This window comes from Mirounga angustirostris, unplaced genomic scaffold (assembly GCF_029215605.1).
Source record: "Mirounga angustirostris isolate CCGP_5_RB_7025 unplaced genomic scaffold, mMirAng1.0.hap1 SCAF_17, whole genome shotgun sequence".
In the NCBI taxonomy this organism is placed as follows: domain Eukaryota; kingdom Metazoa; phylum Chordata; class Mammalia; order Carnivora; family Phocidae; genus Mirounga; species Mirounga angustirostris.
Window position 1 is genome coordinate 14,286,536 of NW_026991725.1, and position 19,133 is coordinate 14,305,668.

General features: G+C 43.5%; 1 protein-coding gene and 1 non-coding gene across 36 annotated transcripts in view; both read left to right on the forward strand.

The window, feature by feature from the left end:
• Positions 1 to 10,917: 10,917 nt before the first annotated feature.
• TEX14 (testis expressed 14, intercellular bridge forming factor) overlaps positions 10,918 to 19,133 on the forward strand; it is a 74,290-nt gene continuing 66,074 nt past the window's right edge. For 29 of the 35 annotated variants that reach the window (XR_010408608.1, XR_010408607.1, XR_010408606.1 and 26 more), the window contains exons 1-4: positions 11,048 to 11,337; positions 11,784 to 11,898; positions 15,388 to 15,661; positions 17,366 to 17,502. Coding sequence is in view for 19 of the 35 variants with exons in the window: in XM_064582948.1 (XP_064439018.1) it covers positions 15,464 to 15,661; positions 17,366 to 17,502 (335 nt within the window). In the remaining 16 variants the exon portion in view is untranslated. Of the gene's footprint in view, positions 11,013 to 11,047; positions 11,338 to 11,783; positions 11,899 to 15,387; positions 15,662 to 17,244; positions 17,503 to 19,133 lie in introns of those variants that run through there. The other 6 variants (XM_064582937.1, XM_064582939.1, XM_064582945.1 and 3 more) reach the window with 6 other exon arrangements.
• On the forward strand, positions 11,058 to 11,269 carry LOC123854844 (small nucleolar RNA U3). The gene has a single exon (XR_006793397.1). It is a non-coding gene; the product is annotated as a small nucleolar RNA U3 (small nucleolar RNA).

Genomic DNA, 19,133 nt, shown 5'->3' on the forward strand with positions numbered 1-19,133 from the left:
TTATTTATTTGACACAGAGAGACACAGCGAGAGAGGGAACACAAGCAGGGGAAGTGGGAGAGGGAGAAGCAGGTTTCCTGCAGAGCAGGGATCATGACCTGATCTGAAGGCAGATGCTTAACGACTGAGCCACCCAGGCACCCAGGGAGATGGGAGAATTAAAGATGGGAGAACAAGTCTGAGTGCAGATGGAAGGACTGGGTACAGCAGGAGAAACAGATTTAGGAGAGAGCAGCTCCCAGGGGCAGGCCTTTGAGTTGGCCAGAGTTGATGGGGAGTGCAGATTTAGGCAGTTCGTCCATGTAATGAGACCATAGTGAGGGTTTTTCAAATGATAGCTTCTAGTTCTGTGCCAGGTGTGAGGCAAAAACATTGCTGAGGGAGACTGGCTGGCTGAGTCAGTAGAGCATGCAACCCTTGATCTCAGGGCTGTGAGTTCGAGCCCACTTTGGGTGTAGAGATTACTTAAGAATAAAATCTAAAAGGGGCGTCTGGGTGGCTCAGTTGTTTAAGCATCTGCCTTCAGCTCAGGTCATGATCCCAGGGTCCTGGGACTGAGCCCTACATCAGGCTCGCTGCTCAGCAGGAAGCCTGCTTCTCCCTCTCCCACTCCCCCTGCTTATGTTCCCTCTCTCGCTGTGTCTCTCTCTGTAAAATAAATAAATAAAATCTTTTTTAAAAAAAAAAAAAAGAGGGAACGAAATAATCATCCCAGGGTGCAGGTGTGGAAAAGGTATCTCCTGAGGGGCGCATGGCTGGCTCAGTTGGTGTGGCATGTGACTCTTGATCTTGGTGGGGGGGCGGGGGGGGTTGTGAGTTAGAGCCCTACGTTGGGTATAGAGATTACTTAAAAATAGAATTTAAAAGGGGCGCCTGCCTGGCTCAGTAGGAAAAGCATGCAACTCTTGATCTTGGGGTTGTGAGTTTGAGCCCCACATTGGATGTAGAGATTACTTAAACCTAAAATAAATTTTATTTATTTATTTATTTATTTATTTGAGAGAGAGAGCGCGTGCATGGGTGAGTGCCCAAGTAGGGGAGAGGGGCAGAGGGAGAAGCAGACTCCCTGCTGAGCAGGGAGCTGGATGCTGGACTTGATCCTGGGACTATAGGATCCCCCTGTTGTACTCTGTCTGTCAAATAAATAAAGTCTTTTTTAAAAAAAGAGTTGTTTGCTTAATTGAGCCCCAGGCACCCCCGAGTTGTTGTTTTTTATTGTTGAATGAATGAAAGAAGAAAGGGAGGGATGAGAATTAAAGATGTACTCCTACTGACAGTATTCCCATTCCTTTTCCATCTTTCTTTTTACACTCTCCACCAGATGCCCAGATGAATCTCAGTATAATCATATACCCATATGTGATTGGTATATCACATATGAGTAACTTGGTCATTTCCAGGTAAAACCATTCACATCCAGACTCAGCGCCATTGTACTAGACTTTGTCCACAGCTCCAGGGTTCTCGTGCTGACGGAGCCTGTGGGGGAGCTGGAGGCTTTGGCACAGCACCTCCATTGTTAACAGCTGTGAAAGAAGACCCAGCAGTTCCTGCTGCCTAGAGGGATGGAAAAGGCAGCCACAGCCCTGGGAGCTCAAAGCCTCTGGCGGGTTCAAAGTCTGAAAACTCTCCTTCCAAAAAGCAGACATCTGGAGCACCAGGGTGGCTCAGTCAGTTAGGCATCTACCTTCGGCTCAGGTCATGATCCCAGGATCCTGGGATGGAGCCCTGCATAGGGCTCCCTGCTCAGCGGGAAGCCTGCTTCTCCCTCTGAATCTGCCCCTACCCCCTGCTCACGTGCTCTTGCACACGCTTGCTCTCTCTCTCAAATAAATCTTTTTAAAAAAAATTATGTCAAGGGCACCTGAGTGGCTCAGTCATTAAGCGTCTGCCTTCAGCTCAGGTCATGATCCCAGGGTCCTGGGATCGAGTCCCGCATCGGGCTCCCTGCTCTGCAGGGAGCTTGCTTCTCCCTCTGCCTCTCCCCCTGGCTCGTGCTCTCTCTCTCACACACTCTCTCTCAAATAAATAAATCCTTTAAAAAAATAAAAAGCAGACATCTAACAGGAGCTGCAAAGTTGGTAAATCTAATTTCAGACTACGTGGAGTTAAAATGGACTCCTTTTTATTGCTCAGTTCTATGTAAATCAATGAACTCTTGCCACCCATTTTAATAACTTCAGAACACTTTCAGTACATTTTTTTCCAATGTCAAATTTATAATCTCTTGGTTGAGATATTTTCTTGAAGACATTTCTCTACTCTTCTGGTCCAAGCTGGACCACCATCTCTCTAGAACAACTTGAACCCATGGTTTTCTCTCAGCCACATTTTGGGAATTCCCTTAGCCTGGGTTACAGCTCATCTTTTCTGGATTCCATTCCTCTATCTTAGTCCATTCTTACATTTTACTGAAACAAAGAAAAAGGGTGCATTGGAGGTAATTACTTTGAAATCTGAAAAAAAAAAAAAAAAAAAAAAAAAAAAACGAAAATCTGAAGTTTTTCACCCTGTCCTCATACCTGATTGATAGTTTGGAAGGAACAAAATTCTAGGTTGAAATAAATTTCCCCCAGGATTTGAAGCTATTCTTTTGTCTCTTAGCTTTCAGTCTTATTATTGAGAACCCTGATGCCATTCAGATTCCTGATTTTTTTATGTGAAGTGGTCCTTTACTTACTCTGGAGAATTTAATGTTCTCTTTATCCCTGGTCTTCTTATATGTCATGATAATGCTTCAGCATAGACCTGTGTACCTCCATTGTGATGTGTACTTAGTGGGGTCTTTGAACCTGGATACTCATGTTTTTAAGTCCTTAAAATTTCATAAAATTCTTTCTTTTTTTATTGCCAAAACTTTAGGCAGTAGATTCTACAGTTTAATCATTTTATTGCTTATTGCTTTGTGCCACTCTGTTTCATGTGAAAAAAAATTGTTTCTTGTGTTGTAAGCTTCTTCACTCTAAGCGCTGTATTAGAATATCTTTTTTAAAGTTATTATAATTCCAGTATAGTTAACATACAGTGTTATATTAGCTTCAGGTGTACAATATAGTGATTCAGCAACTCCGTACATCTCCCTGTGCTCATCACAACAGGTGCACTCCTTAATCCCCATCACCTGTTTCACCCATCCCCCCCACCTCCCCTCTGTTAACCACCAGTGTGTTCTCTATAGTTAAGAGTATGTTTTTGGGGGGCACCTGGGTGGCTCAGTCGTTAAGTGTCTCCCTTTGGCTCAGGTCATGGTCCCAGGGTCCTGGGATAGAGCCCCATATTGGGCTCCCTGCTCCGTGGGAAGCCTGCTTCCCTTCCCCCACTCCCCCTGCTTGTGTTCCCTCTCTCGCTGTGTCTCTCTCTGTCAAATAAATAAATAAAATATATATATTTTAAAGATTTTATTTATTTATTTATTTGAGACAGAGAGAATGAGAGAGAGAGAGCACATGAGAGGGGGGAGGGTCAGAGGGAGAAGCAGGCTCCCTGCCGAGCAGGGAGCCCGATGCGGGACTCGATCCCGGGACTCCAGGATCATGACCTGAGCCGAAGGCAGTCGCCTAACCAACTGAGCCACCCAGGCGCCCAATAAAATTTTTTTTTTTTAAAAAGTATTTTTTTTGTTTGTATCTCTCTCTTTTTTCCCTTTGCTTGTTTTGTTTCTTAAATTGTACATGTGAGTGAAATCATATGGTATTCGTCTTTTTCTGACTTATTTAGCTTAACATTATTCTCCCAGCACCATCTATGTTGTTGCAAATGGCAAGATTTCATTCTTTTTTATAGGTGAATAATATTCTTTTGTATATGTATACTACATATTCTTTATCCATTCATCAATCAGTGGGTACTTGGACTGCTTCCATGTCTTGGCTAATGTAGATAATGCTGCTAAAAGACATCAGGGTGCATGTATCCCTTTATTTTTTTATTTTTTTTAAAATATTTTATTTATTTATTTGAGAGAGAGAGAATGAGAGACAGAGAGCATGAGAAGGAGGAAGGTCAGAGGGAGAAGCAGACTCCCTGCTGAGCAGGGAGCCCGATGCGGGACTCGATCCCAGGACTCCAGGATCATGACCTGAGCCAAAGGCAGTCGCTTAACCAACTGAGCCACCCAGGCGCCCCGTGCATGGATCCCTTTAAATCAGTGTTTTTGTATTCTTTGGGTAGATAACCAGTAGTGTGATAGCTGGATCGTAGGGTAGTTCCATTTTTAACTTTTTGAAGAACCTCCGTATTGTTTTCCAGAGTGACTATACCAGTTTGCATTAACACCAACAGTGCAGGAGGGTTCCTTTTTCTTCACATCCTCACGAACACCTGTTGTTTCTTCTGTTGTTGATTTTGGCATTCTGACAGGTATGAGGTGATATCTCATTGTAGTTTTGATTTGCATTTCCGTGATGGTAAGTGATGATGATGAACATTTTTTTCATGTGTCTGTTGGCCATCTGGATGTCTTCTTTGGAGAAATGTCTGTTCATGTCTTCTGCCCATTTTTTAATTGGATTATTTGTTGTTTGGGTGTTGAGTTGTATACGTTCTTGATATATTTTGGATACTAACCCTTTATCAGATATGTCATTTGCAAATATCTTCTCCCCATTCTATAGGTTGCCTTTTAGTTTTGTTGATTGTGTCCTTCAATATGCAGAAGTTCTATTATTTGAATGAAATCCCAATAGTTTATTTTTGCTTTTGTTTCCCTTGCCTCAGGAGACATATCTAGAAAAAAGCTGCTACAGCTGATGTCAAAGAGCTGCCTGTGCTCTCTTCTAGGATTTTTAGGGTTTCAGGTCTCACATTTAGATCTGTAATCCATTTGAATTTTTTTTTTTAAAGATTTTATTTATTTATTTGACAGAGAAAGACACCGCGAGAGAGGGAACACAAGCAGGGGGAGTGGGAGAGGAAGAAGCAGGCTCCCTGATGCGGGACTCAATCCCAGGACCCTGGGATCATGACCTGAGCCGAAGGCAGTCGCTTAACCAACTGAGCCACCCAGGCGCCCAATTTGAATTTATTTTTGTTATGGTTTAAGAAAGTAATCCATGGGTGCCTGGGTGGCTCAGTCAGTTAAGCATCTGACTCTTGATTTTGGCTCAGGTCATGATCTCAGGGTCATGAGATCGAGCCCTGTATTGGGCTCTGTGTTGGGTATGGAGCCTACTTAAGATTCTCTCTCCCTCTTCCTCTGTCCCCCACCCCCTCACTGCTCTAGCTTGTGTACTCTCTCTCTTAAAAAAAAAAAAAAAGTGGTCCAGTTTTTTTCTTTTGCATGTTGCTATCCAGTTTCCCCAATACCATTTGTTGAAGAGATTGTCCTTTTCCCTTTGGATATCCTTTCCTGCTTTGTTAAGATTACTGTACTATATAGTTGTGGGTTTATTTCTGGGTTTTCAATTCTGTTCTATTGATCTATGTGACTCTTTTTGTGCCAGTACCATACTGTTTTGATTAGCTAGTAAACAATCAATGCGTCAACCAGGAAATAAAAGAAGAAATAAAAAAGTACATGGAAACAAATGAAAATGAAACCACAGAAGTCCAAAATCTTTAGGATGCAGAAAAAGTGGTTGTAAGAGTGAAGCTGATAGCAATACGGGCCTATCTCAAGAAGCAAGAAAAATCTCAAATAAACAACCTAACCTGACACCTAAAGGAGCTAGAAAAAGAAGAAACAAAATCTAGAACCAGCAGATGGGAGGAAATAATAAAGATTAGAGTAGAGATAAATAATATAGAAATAAAAAAAAACAGGGGTGCCTGGGTGGCTCAGTCGTTAAGTGTCTGCCTTCGGCTCAGGTCATGATCCCAGGGTCCTGGGATCGAGCCCCGCATCGGGCTCCCTGCTCTGCGGGAAGCCTGCTTCTCCCTCTCCCACTCCCACTGCTTGTGTTCCCTCTGTCGCTGTGTCTCTCTCTGTCACATAAATAAATAAAATCTTAAAAAAAAAAAAAGAAATCAAAAAAACAATAGATCAATGAAACCAGGAGCTTTTTTTGAAATAATTTCTGATTATTTTATTTTTTTTTATTTTTTATTTTTTTTAAGATTTTATTTATTTATTTGACAGAGAAAGACACAGCGAGAGAGGGAACACAAACAGGGAGTGGGAGCGGGAGAAGCAGACTCCCTGCTGAGCAGGGAGCCCGATGCGGGACTCAATCCTGGAACTCCAGGATCATGACCTGAGCCGAAGGCAGTCGCTCAACCAACTGAGCCACCCAGGCACCCTTTTTTTTTTTTTTTTGAAATAATTTCTGATTATTTATTTTAATTTAATTTTATTTTTTTAAGATTTTTTTTTTTTTTTAAGATTTTATTTATTTGTCAGAGAGAGCGAGAGAACACAAGCAGGGGAAGCAGCAGGCAGAGGAAGAAGCAGGCTCCCAGCTGAGCAGAGAGCCTGATATGGGGCTCGATCCCAGGACCCAGGGATCATGACCTGAACCGAAGGCAGATGCCCAACCGACTGAGCCACCCAGGCATCCCCAGGAGCTGTTTTTTTTTTTTTTTTAAGATTTCATTTATTTATTTGAGAGTGACACAGCGGGAGAGGGAACACAAACAGGGGGAGTGGGAGCGGGAGAAGCAGGCTTCCCGTGGAGCAGGGAGCCCGATGCGGGGCTCAATCCCAGGACCCTGGGACCATAACAACTGAGCCACCCAGGTGCCCCAGGAGCTGGTCTTTTGAGAAAAAAAGAAAAAAATCAATAAAATGGATACACCTCTTGCCAGACTTTACAAGAAAAAAGAGAAAGGACTCAAACAAATAACATCATAAATGAGAGAGAAGAAATAACACCACCACAGAAATACAATTATAAGAGAACATTATTATGAAAAACTATATGCCAACAAATTTGACAACCTCGAAGAAAGGATAAATTCCTAGAAACATATAAACTACCAAACTGAAACAGGAAGAAACAGAAAATTTGAACTGACTGATAACCAGCAAAGAAATTGAATCACTAATCCAAAAAACTCCCAACAGGGGTGGCTGGCTGGCTGGCTGAGTCAATAAAGCATGAGACTCCTGATCTCGGGGTTGTGAGTTTAAACCCCACGTTGGATGCAGAGATTACTTAAAAATAAAATCTTTATTTTTTTTTAAGTTTCTATTTATTTGTGAGAGGAGAGCGAGAGAGAGAGCATGCATGCATAAACAGGGGTAGAGGCAGGCAGAGGGAGAAGCAGGCTCCCTACTGAGCAAGGAGCCTGATGCAGGACTCGATCCCAGGACCCTGGGATCATGACCTGAGCCGAAGGCAGACGCTTAACCGACTGAGCCACCCAGGCACCCCTACATAATGGATTTTTAATATTCAAAGTGGGATTTCTGGGTCCAGCTTTTCATAGATACTGCCACATTGCTTTCCAAAAGCACTGTAACACTTCACATTCCTAACTGCACTTAGGAAGGTGTCTGTTTTCCCACCTCTTCTCCAGTTCTGAATGTTTTCTCTTTTTTTTTTTTTCAAGCTTCAAGTTTATCTTTTTTCCCCCATTATTTCAACTCAGGCACCATTTTATGTTGGTTTATTGAATATTGCAGAGTAGGGTGAAATATCCATCCTTCCGATACACATATTATTTATCCTGTCATTCCCTTTACACCCCATCATTCCACTTTCTCCCAAAGCTATCTAGGTTTCCTGCTCTCAGAAATTAATACTTTAGAATGTGAGGGCGATCTGGCTGCGACATCTGTCACCCCACTGATCGCTAGGGTTGATTTGGCTCATCTGGCTGGCTAGGCGGGTGTCGCCTTCCTCCCTCAGTGCTCCATGTGTGTCCCTCCCGAAGCTGCGTGCTCCTTCGAAGAGGACCACCTTCCCTGATGGGAGGAGGACCGTTCTTCGGTGAAGGGTATACGAGTAACTGCGCTCCCCTGCTAGAACCTCCAAACAAGCTCTCAAGGTCCATTTGTAGGAGAACATAGGGTAGTAAAGCTTCCAAGACTCCAGACACATCCAAGTGAGGCGCTGCACGTGGCAGTCTGCCTTTCTTTAGAAAAAAAAAAAATAATAAAATAAAATAAATTAGTACTTTATCTCCACTTTGTGTTTAATGCTGTGGACAGCATTGTTTAGTGACTAAAGCTTTCGGCGATTCTGAGCAGCAAGCCTGAGGAATTAGGATGAGAGGGAGACAATATGTTGTAGTGCAGGGACTTCGGAGCCAGATTGTCGTGTGATCTCTGGAAAATTACTCACCCCCTCTAAACCTCGGTTTTTCCGTCCACAAAACAGTGATATTAGTACCTTCCTCCTGTTGTACAGTACTGTTTTGAGGATTGCGTTAGAATGGTGCCTGGTACACGTCGTTATTAATATCCGGTCTTGCTTCCTAGGAGGCCCAGAGATTAGATGACTTACCCATCTGGAGGCTCCAGGCTAAAAAGGGTTGTCTTTGGGACTCCAACACTTGAACCCAGGTCTTTTGACCTTTTTACTCAATCTTTGTACCATGTCAAAGCTGCCTTTTGTCACTTCTCGGGGGACTTATTTTGGTCATCTTTTTATCAGTCACAACATGGCCACAGTGGGCTGGCCTAAAATAAATACTTGTTGAATGAGTGAATTAATGAATAAATGTTTTCTACTAGGAAATCACTAAAAGGCTGTTATGTAAATTGTGGGGACAGTGGTTTTCAAACTATTTTTCTCTGCAGCCATCTGTATCTTCTCAAGAATTGTTGGTCAGTGCCTCCCTAAGTGCTTCCTTTGGAGGCCCTGGTTGATTTAATTTTTTAGTTCATGAACTCCAGGGATTAACCAGTCTGCTACCCTAAACTGTAGTTCCTTCCTAACCAGAATTATGAATAATCTGCGATTTTATAAATTAGGCTGCATCAGGTGTATGGAAGCAGGCAGAAGACAGGAGATTCCTGGGTCACAGAATTGAGTGATAGTTTATTACTCATAGCAACAGCAGTAGTTAGACTTTTAGCTTTTTTGGTGCTGGTTCCTCAAGCCCTAATTCCCACAGAGCCATGCAAAGAGCTATATAACATTGCACATGTGGTGGGTTGCTTTACAGCAGAAGCACCCTGAGCTTATCTTCTATAATGGACAGTATAACCTTTGCTCCAGAAGAAGCTGTTATCTTTATTATACTGGACAGTGAGCATGCCTGCCCTTTGCTCTAAAGAAAGATACTTTATCTTCCAAAGTTTAGTATACACACATCTTCAAAAAGATAGTCTAGAACCCAGGGCCATTAGTGCCTTACTTTCCTGACTTGGGAGACACAGGAGCTATCCATGGAGAATTGTTTTCCCACATTGTTCTTGCTGCTCTTCTCTACGCTTAGGCTTGCTTAGGTCAAGTAAGTTTACCTGGCACTGAAGAGAGAGAAATTGGCAGTTTCTGCCCTGAAGGTTAGGGGAGATAGTCTGGTAGGGAAGAAGACATGCCACAAATACTTGTAACATAGGGAGACCTGAGCAATAAGAAATGTGAACCCCGGGTGCCTGAGTGGCTCAGTTGGTTAAGCGACTGCCTTCGGCTCAGGTCATGATCCTGGAGTCCCGGGATCGAGTCCCGCATCGGGCTCCCTGCTCAGCAGGGAGTCTGGTTCTCCCTCTGACCTTCCTTCCTCCTTCTCATGCTCTCTGTCGCTCATTCTCTCTCTCTCAAATAAATAAATAAAATCTTTGGAAAAAAAAAAAGAAATGTGAACCCCACTAGCACTGCTCTCATCAAGAACACTGATCCTTCTTACTAGATTTCTCCAGTCTGATGCTGTTGACTGATCCTCCTTCTTGAAACTCTTATCCCTTGTCACTGTGACCCATTTGTTCCAGGTTTTTCTCTTACCTCTTTTGGTTTCCTTCTCTTCCTACTTTTTGGCTTTGTCCTTTCAGCTTGCCCCTTAAAATGTTAGTGGGCCTCAGGGCTCCATCCTCAACTGTCTATTTAGGTAGAATGTTTTGTGACTCACTAACCCCCATGGCTTTAAAATGACAATGTTAAGGACTCCTATTTTACCCAGTTCTCTGCACTGGACACCTTTGCTTGGATTTATTCTTTTAGTACCAGGTGTTTGGGATATTGTGGGTATACAAGGTCATTTCATAGTCTCTGCCCTTCCCAGACAGTCTCATGCAAAGAGTGGCATTAATCAAATAATCACTCAAGAGAAGATGTTGGCTCTGGTTAAGGAGGTCAGGGAAGAGTTCCCTGAGACAATGACACTTGGACAGATGTGTCGTAATGATGAACAGCAGTTAAGTTGGGAAAGGGATTGGGAGAGAATTTCTGTCTGAGGGAACAGCTTTTGCAAAGGCTCTGTGGCAGAAGGGAATATGGTGAGCATAAGAGCTGAAGTTCAGTAGGGCTGAAGTGAGAGGGAACTTGGTGCAAAGTAAGGCTGGAGAGTTGGTGTGTGGGCCAGACCATGGACGGCCTGATAAGCTATGTTGAGTTTTGTCTTTGGCCCAAGAGCGGAGAGCTCCTGAAACTTTAAGCAGAGTTACGTATTTTGTTTTCTTTAAACACCTTTTATGTAAATAAAAATTCCTTGATTTGTTAAAAAAACACACACACAACATTGATATGGCTGGTATTTAGATCACGGGATTAAGTTTAAATAACCGGGAGTGCTTTGCAAAAACTCTTTGGCTTAGGTCATCGGTTTCATCATCCACTTCCGTTTTTCTCGAGGGGGCGGGGTGGAGAAAGGATTCCTCGCTTCTGCTGTCGGTCTAAACTGAAACACGTCCTGGAGTTCCGGCGCGCTGTGTAGTCGTCAGCGGTCTACGTAAAACTGACGAGGCGGAATTGCCGGGCAATAGGTGGGAGGGGTAAGTGGGAAAAATGCCGTGCGATTGGCTGTTTATCAGCCGTATGTTAATTAAGTGATAACTTGAACTGTCTTCTGAAACGCATTATGTTCAAAAACGCTTTGTCGAACTTTGGTAATGGAACAGTTCTTTGGGAAATGCATGCTAATATACATTTGGAAAGAATGGTGACGTTAAATAAAGTCACCATGGGTAAAATGTACGTGGGTTTCTTCCACTTCGGAAAGTTAGGAATGGTACTGTTAAGACTATACTTTCAGGGATCATTTCTATAGTTCGTTACTAGAGAAGTTTCTCTGAATGTGTAGAGTACCCGAAACCACGAGGAGGAGGTGTAGTGTTCTCTTCTGAGCGTGAAAACGGCGTTTGGCGTTGTTTACAACTGCTAATTGCCATTGATGATCGTTCTTCTCCTCTTTTTGGGGAGTTAGAGGGAGAGAATGCAGTCTGAGTGGTTTCGTTGTTTATGTCTGTACAAAACAGCATATGTGGTTTTTGAAGTATTGTGGTGGGTGCTATTAGAGGTGAATTACGTATGGTATTTTTTTGTTTTGTGTTTGGGGGGGTTGGCAGTTGGTGTTTTTTACGGCTTTGTTTTGGGTAAGAGGGGTAATGGGTTTTTTTGTGGTGTTTGTTAAGAGAATTGGGTGTTTTTTATTAGTGTACTAGTTTCTGGGAGAGTAGAAAGGCAGAAGTCGAACCAACCGGCGATCTGAGGCGGGACTGGGTTGAGAATTCTGAGTAGAAAACTGCTTTTAATTGGTTAAACTAGGTTCTATTTAGGTTTTTCTTAGAGTTTTTGTCAATAGTATTTTTGATGAGTAAATGTGGGTGTGTCTCTTTTTGGAAAGAAGTTTATATTAGAAAGTACTGTGTAAAGGAATTTTACTTTGTGTTCTAACGTGAACTTCTGTAGTTTTATTTTAGGAAGTTTCCTGATACATATATTAAGTTTTCATTTACTTTGCAGGAATTTATGTTGATGCAGTTAACTCCTTGGGCCAGACTGCACTTTTCGTTGCAGCATTATTAGGCCTTACAAAATTAGTTGATGTTCTGCTGGAATATGGATCAGATCCAAATCAGTAAGTATAATGATATGGTTAGTAGTATGCTTTTAAAATGAGTTGGGGCGTTTGGAAAACAATTTGAGAAGATAATTAAAATTACTAATTTATATCACTGAAATACAGTTGCATAGCTATGTTGAAACATAGTTTTAACTGCTAATGAAGTTTTCTGAGCAGTTTTACTAAGTCCAGTAAAATAAGGGGAACTTAATTGTTATTTATTAAATAGTATCATTTGCATTTTTCCACCCCAGGTTATTCACTTAAGCAGTTTAACATACCCACCAACCAATAATATACTTGGCATCATTTTCTCAGGATCACTTGCCTTGCTCTTGTAATTGTGGTCCAAAAGACCAAAAGTTTAATAGTTCGCCCAACTTTTAATGTGGAACAGTGTAGCACTTTTGCTCTTCCGAGGGCTTTCCCAGGCACCAGCTCACTTGATCTTCACAACCACCTCCTCGAGAGGGAGGGGACAGCAGGTACTTTTACAGTTCCTATTGGACAGAACCAGAAACAGGTTTTGAACACTTACATGATTCTAGCTGATTTCCACAGGAATTCCAGAATATAATCATAAACATCATAAAGTAACATTCCCATCTTACACGAGGAGGCCCTGTTTAATGTACTTTAAAAAGAAAAAGTATTGATATCAGAAGATTTGGGGGGGGTTGTTTTTTGTTTTTTATAGGGTTGCTTGCTTAGTGGGAGAAAACTTGCAAGCTTCCAAAGAAAAAACACCAATTGACATTAGAATTCTGTAACCCAGATATAAATTAATACAGTGGACATTTTGCTGTTTCCTTCTAGACTCACATATACTCTCCTGTCCTGTGTTAATGTTTAATTTCAAAGCTCAGAAAGAAAGGGCTGGCTCATCTGTTTGCAGGTAACAGTGTGGTAGGAGGCCACACTGGGAATCCCTGGAGTTCTTAACAAAAATGCAGCATTTTCCAGTCATCTGTAATTATGTCTGTTTTGTGGAGGCTTAGAGCTGGATTCTTTAAAGATCAAATCATTCAAACATTTAATATTCCAGGTTAGGAGAGCTAAGGCCCAGAAAATTTAAGTGACTGGCCTATAATGGTGTGTTAATGATTAGAGCTGAGACCGGGAGCCCAGGCATTAAGAACTCAGTTTGACTTTCCTTTTTTAGAAGTCCCCATAATGCCAGGGGGAGGTAGGAAAGCACATTGTCAAAGGGGGGAAGGCAAACCCCTTGGCTTTGTATTTTGTGATAGGACCATTTTCATGTGACTTAAAAAATATCTTTTGATCAAAGTGAAGGGAAATTTCTGGGGGGAGGTTGGATTACTAAGTGCTCAAAGGAAATGCTGTGATGGCACAGCCCTATTGAACTCAAAAAGTCAGATGCCTGTGGGACCAAGTGGAGTTAATGGGCACAGGCTCTCTCTAAGAAGGGTTAGGCATTTGTTGGTCCTGGGTAGGAAAGGGAGCCAGGAAAGCCAGATCTTCTAAATTCCCAAGAGGCTGAAAATCCCAATATTATTTTTTTAAAGATTTTATATATATATTTACTTTTTTTTTTTTTAAAGATTTTATTTATTTATTTGACAGAGAGAGACACAGCGAGAGAGGGAACACAAGCAGGGGGAATGGGAGAGGGAGAAGCAGGCTTCCTGCCAAGTGGGGAGCCCGATGTGGGGCTCGACCCCAGGACCCTGGGATCATGACCTAACCCGAAGGCAGATGCTTAATGACTGAGCCACCCAGGTGCCCCAAGATTTTATATGTTTATTTGAGAGAGAGAGAGGGAGCATGAGCTGGGGTGGGGGGGAGAGGGAGAAGCAGGCTGCCCATTGAGCAGGGAGCCCAATGTGGGGCTTTATCCCAGGACCCTGAGATCATGACCTGAGCCGAAGGCAGAGGCTTAACTGACTGAGCTACCCAGCTGCCCCTGAAAATCCCAATTTTTAATGTGAAATTTTCCAAATGTTAAATATTGTCCATTATTTTATTTTATTTTATTTTATTTTATTAATTAATTAAAAAATTTTAAGTAGGCGCTACACCCAGCATGGAGCCCAGCACAGGGCTTGAACTCACAACCTTGAGATCAAGAGTTGGATGCTTAACCTACTGAGCCACCCATGTATCCCTTGTCCATTATTTTAGATTCCTTTTTAAAACACTATGTCAGCCTAATAAAACATGCCTCTGAGTTGCCAAATCACTCTTGCAGGCCTCTAGTTTCAACCTCTAGGAGGATATTATGGTTCTTACAGTGCAGTGTGCAATAGGAGACTGAACTACCAGTAGGAGAGAGCTCACAATGATATCAAGTGGGTGCAGGCCAGCCTTATTGGCATCACCTGGGGAACTTGTAAAAAGTGCACATTCCTGGGCCTCATGCTTGCAGATTCTGATTTAGTCTGGTGTATACTCTGACACTCTGTATTTTTGACAAATATTCCAGTGGCTCATTAACTAAATTATGGTACATACATTAGAATACTATGCAGCTGTTAAAAACAATGGAGGTGGCTTGCATGTTGTCATATGGAAATTTCTCCAAGACACAGTTAAGTGAAAAAACTTAAATGCAGAACAGTTTACATAGCATATTCTTATTCCTCCCTGTATATGCAGAGAACATTTCTGAAAGCATACAAAAACATGTAACAGTAGTTGCCTTTGAGCAAGAGGATTAGGGGTCTGGAACTGGGAGACTTTTAAAAGAGATTTTATGGGGTGCCTGGGTGGCTCAGTTGGTTAAGCGACTGCCTTCGGCTCAGGTCATGATCCCGGAGTCCTGGGATCGAGTCCCACATCGGGCTCCCGGCTCGGCGGGGAGCCTGCTTCTCCCTCTGACCCTATCCCCTCTCGTGCTGTTTCTCTCTCTCTCTCTCTCAAATAAATAAATACATAAAATCTTTTAAAAAAAGATTTTATGTATTTATTTATTTAAAGATTTTGTTTATTTAAGATTTTATTTTTTCATTTGACAGAGAGAAACACAGCGAGAGAGGGAACACAAGTAGGGGGAGAGGGAGAGGGAGAAGCAGGCTTCCCGCAGAGCAGGGAGCCCGATGTGTGGCTCGATCCCAGGACCCTGGGATCATGACCTGAGCCAAAGGCAGACGCTTAACCGACTGAGCCACCCAGGCGCCCCAGAGTTGTGGATTCTTAATCAGATTGCTGGTGCTAGGGCTTTGCGGGCCTCCACTGTAGGACTTGGGAGATAGAGAGGGATGGTCTCTGGTTGGGCTGTGCTTCACCACCCCGACCCCAGGACACTATAGTCATGAAGAAATTGTTTCAGAGCAGCCAGTATCAAGGGGCAATGGGAAAAGGAACACCAGATTTAGAACCAGACCCAGACCTGAGTATGAATCTCAGCTTTGCCCTTTTGTTTCCTCATCTATTAACTGGAACATGATACCACTCTGAAGGGTAGAGGTAAGGATGGAAAAGGGATGTGTATAAAGCTCCTGTTGGCACAGCCTCACAAATGGTATTATAATCCTCCTCTCAAAGGTTGCCTTTGTAGAAAGGGAGCCTTGTGTCACCCATTGACTGCCCCCCACCCCACTCTGCGGAAGGCAGGAGTGTTATGGACACTGATACTAACACCTCCCCCTCCAGCCGCTGCTTCGATGGAAGCACTCCTGTTCACGCAGCAGCATTTTCAGGCAATCAGTGGATCCTCAGCAAACTGCTGGATGCAGGGGGTGATCTTCGACTCCATGACGAGAAGGGTCGAAACCCGCAGACCTGGGCCCTGACGGCAGGGAAGGAGCGCAGCACCGCGGTAAGGATGGGCCTGCTCTGTAGCCACAGCTGAGGCAGAGCACTGAGCTGGGAGTCAGGAGCCCAGGGGGCAGGGAGGGGCTGATCGTGGGGACAGCACAGGGCTGGCAGTGGCCTTGCCATTGGCACTGGATACACAGGCCTGGGCTGAAGCAAGTTAAACAGCTATAAAACCTCAGGCAAATCTAGTGAACCTTTTTGGTCATCCATTCAGTGAGGAGGGAGAATAATTGTAATTTTGACCCTTAACTAGCACTTACTACACATCAAATGTTCTGAATTAAATTAATTAAATATTAAGTCATTTAATCTTCACAACTTTGTCATGGAGATACTGTTATTGTCCCCATTTTACATATGGGGAATCTGAGGCCCATTGACATTTTGTAACTTGCTGAGGCCACACACTGGCAGGTGTGATGTGTTCTAATGAGCTCTAAATAACATAACAAATGTAAAGCATAAAGTGCAGGTACAATACTGGGCACATGGAGGGAAAAGGGAGGTGGGCAGAGTCCTCCATTCCCTCCCTCTGGTTCTCCAACTCCTTAGCTGTTGGCCTTGGACAAGTAATTTTGCTCCTTCTTCCTCAGTTTCCTCATCTGTTGAAGGAGGGAGTTGGACGAAATTTTCTTTCCTTTTTAAAATAATTTATTTAAATTCAGTTAATTAACATATAGATTATAGATTGGATTCTACAATGTGTTATTGGTTTCAGAGGTATAGTTCAGTGATTCCTCACTTACATAATACCCAGTGTCCATTACATCACGTGCTATCCTTAATGTCCCATCACCCAGTTACCCCATCCCCCCACCCCCTCCCCTTCAGCAACCCTCAGTTTGTTTCCTATGATTAAGAGTTTCTTATGGTTTATCTACCGTTCTGATTTCATCTTGTTTTATTTTTCCCTCCCCTCCGCGCTTCTGTTTTGTTTCTTAAATTCCACATGAGTGAGATATGATAATTGTCTTTCTCTGATTGACTTATTTCGCTTAGCATAATACCCTCTAGTTCCATCCATGTTGTTGCAAATGGCAAGATTTCATTTTTTTGATGGCTGAGTAGTATTCCATCATATATACATACCACATCTTTATCCATTCACATGTTTTGTTTTTAAAGATTTTATTTATTTATTTGACAGAGAGAGACACAGCGAGAGAGGGAACACAGGCAGGGGGAGTGGGAGAGGGAGAAGCAGGCTTTCCGCTGAGCAGGGAGCCCGACGTGTGGGGCTCGATTCCAGGACCCTGGGATCATGACCTGAGCCGAAGGCAGACGCTTAACGACTGAGCCAACCAGGCGCCCCTATCCATTCACATGTTGATGGACATCTGGGCTCTTTCCATAGTTTGGCTATTGTGGACATTGCTCTATAAACACTGGGGTACTTGTGCCCCTTCAGATCACTATATTTGTATCTTTGGGGTAGATCCCTAGTAGTGAAATTGCTAGGTTGTAGGGTAGCTCTATTTTCAACTTTTTGAGGAACAGGGAGTTGGAGGAAATTATTGCCAAATCACCTCCCTGGAAACATTTCCACACTTGTAAAAAATCACCTGGGCCCTATCCTTTCCACAGATTTCCCTGTCAGGGGCTCCTGGCTCCTCAGATCTTTCAGGTCAGAGTGTTCCTGGTCCACTGAAGGCCAGGGTAGCTCTTAGATCACTGCAGCATTGAATATCTCCGCGGTGTGTTGCAGATGGTGGAGTTCATGCAGCGCTGTGCCTCACACATGCAGGCCATCATACAGGGTTTCTCTTATGACCTCCTGAAGAAGATCGACTCCCCTCAGCGGCTCATCTGTGGCCCACCCCGGTTTGGCGGTCTCATACAGGGGTGAGTGCTGCCTTGAGCAGAATGGGAATTTGGCATCACCCCAGCCTTCCTTGTAGGAGCCCTGCAACGTGGGCCACCCAGGTTCCTCCATGTTGGTCCCATCTGGCATCTGGCCCACTCTAAGCGGTGAACTCTGACAGAGAAGAGGTGGCCGCTGCAGAAGTGGCCAGAGGAGCACCTTCAGCGGCCCTGCCCCCATGCAGGAATGTGGGGGGTTGGGCGGGGAAATGAGTTATGGGCTCTAGTGGGAACCACCCTGAGGTTAGTGGTTAACAAAGAACTTTTCAGGTCTGAGGAGCTCAGCAGAAAACTCCTGCTCAGTAGAGCAGCCAACTGACCTTTGTGTCATCTCCCAAAGCATGGAAAGAAGGCTCCTTTATTCCCAAGATTACAAAACACGAATGCTTAACTTACCTTCCTCAGGCTGTTTTAAGCTGGTGTGAGAGATCTGCTGCTAGCTGGGTGGGCAGCCTCCCTGCCCCCATCACTGGAGGTGGGCCTCAGGCTTCTTTCCATGCTCAACTACCTAACTCTTTTAAATTCTTAGGGCTTTATTGACTTAGGGTTTGTATGCACAGAATCCTTTCCATTTTAGTTTTCTCTGATGGCATGACTTTCTGTAATCAGGGTCTCTAGACTTGTCACACCCTCATGGTCTCCCTCTTTCTGTCCTGCCCTGAGCAAGTCCTGGTTTTCTTCCGATGAGCTGGATATCACTGGCTTCTCAGGAAAGATGAGTTAATTCCCTTGAGGACTAGTTACTCCTAACTGCTCCTCTTGCTGCCACTCTTGTGGGTCAGCATCTAGAACAACCTTTTATTTTTTTTATTTTTTAAAGATTATTTATTTATTTATTTGACAGAGAGACAGCGAGAGAGGGAACACAAACAGGGAGAGGGAGAGGGAGAAGCAGGCTTCCCGCGGAGCAAGGAGCCTGATGTGGGGCTCGATCTCAGGACCCTGGGATCATGACCTGAGCCGAAGGCAGACGCTTAATGACTGAGCCACCCAGGCACCCCTAGAACAACCTTTTAAAAATGGAAATCGAGTTGTGCCACTCTTTGCTAAAAACCCTTTAGGGCATTCTCCATAGCTATCAGGATAAACTCCCAAATCCCTTATCTGACCTGGAGGCCCTACTGGGTTCAACTCCTGCCACCTCCTTGCCTGCCCCTGCCACTCCCCCTTGTGTGGAGCTCCCTCATTCAGAGTTTGGAGAGACTTGTCCCAGTGTGTAATGATTTTATTCATATATGTTCTTGCCTGTTTCTAATAAGACTGAACACTGCCACCTGAGAAAAGGAGGTAAAACTGAACAAGAGACAAAGGCCTTTTATTTGGGGGTCTCAGAATTGCAGTCCACGGAGCACAGGTTCCAGTAGCCAGCAGAAAAGTGGGGAAATTGAGCCTTTTTTATGAGAAAGAAGGGGGGGTTATTATATAACAAATAAAGAAGAGAAGAGAAAAATAGATCTGTTAACTGGTGCTAACTGCTTGAGCTGTTTTTAACCGCTCCCTGTTTTATTGGTGCTGTCAAATGGAGCTGCTCTTGGTAGGTATTTGTTAACGATTCTGTCTTAAAGTTCGTACCAGCGGTTTTGTGGTGTGAATACCATTTGTTCTGCTGAATT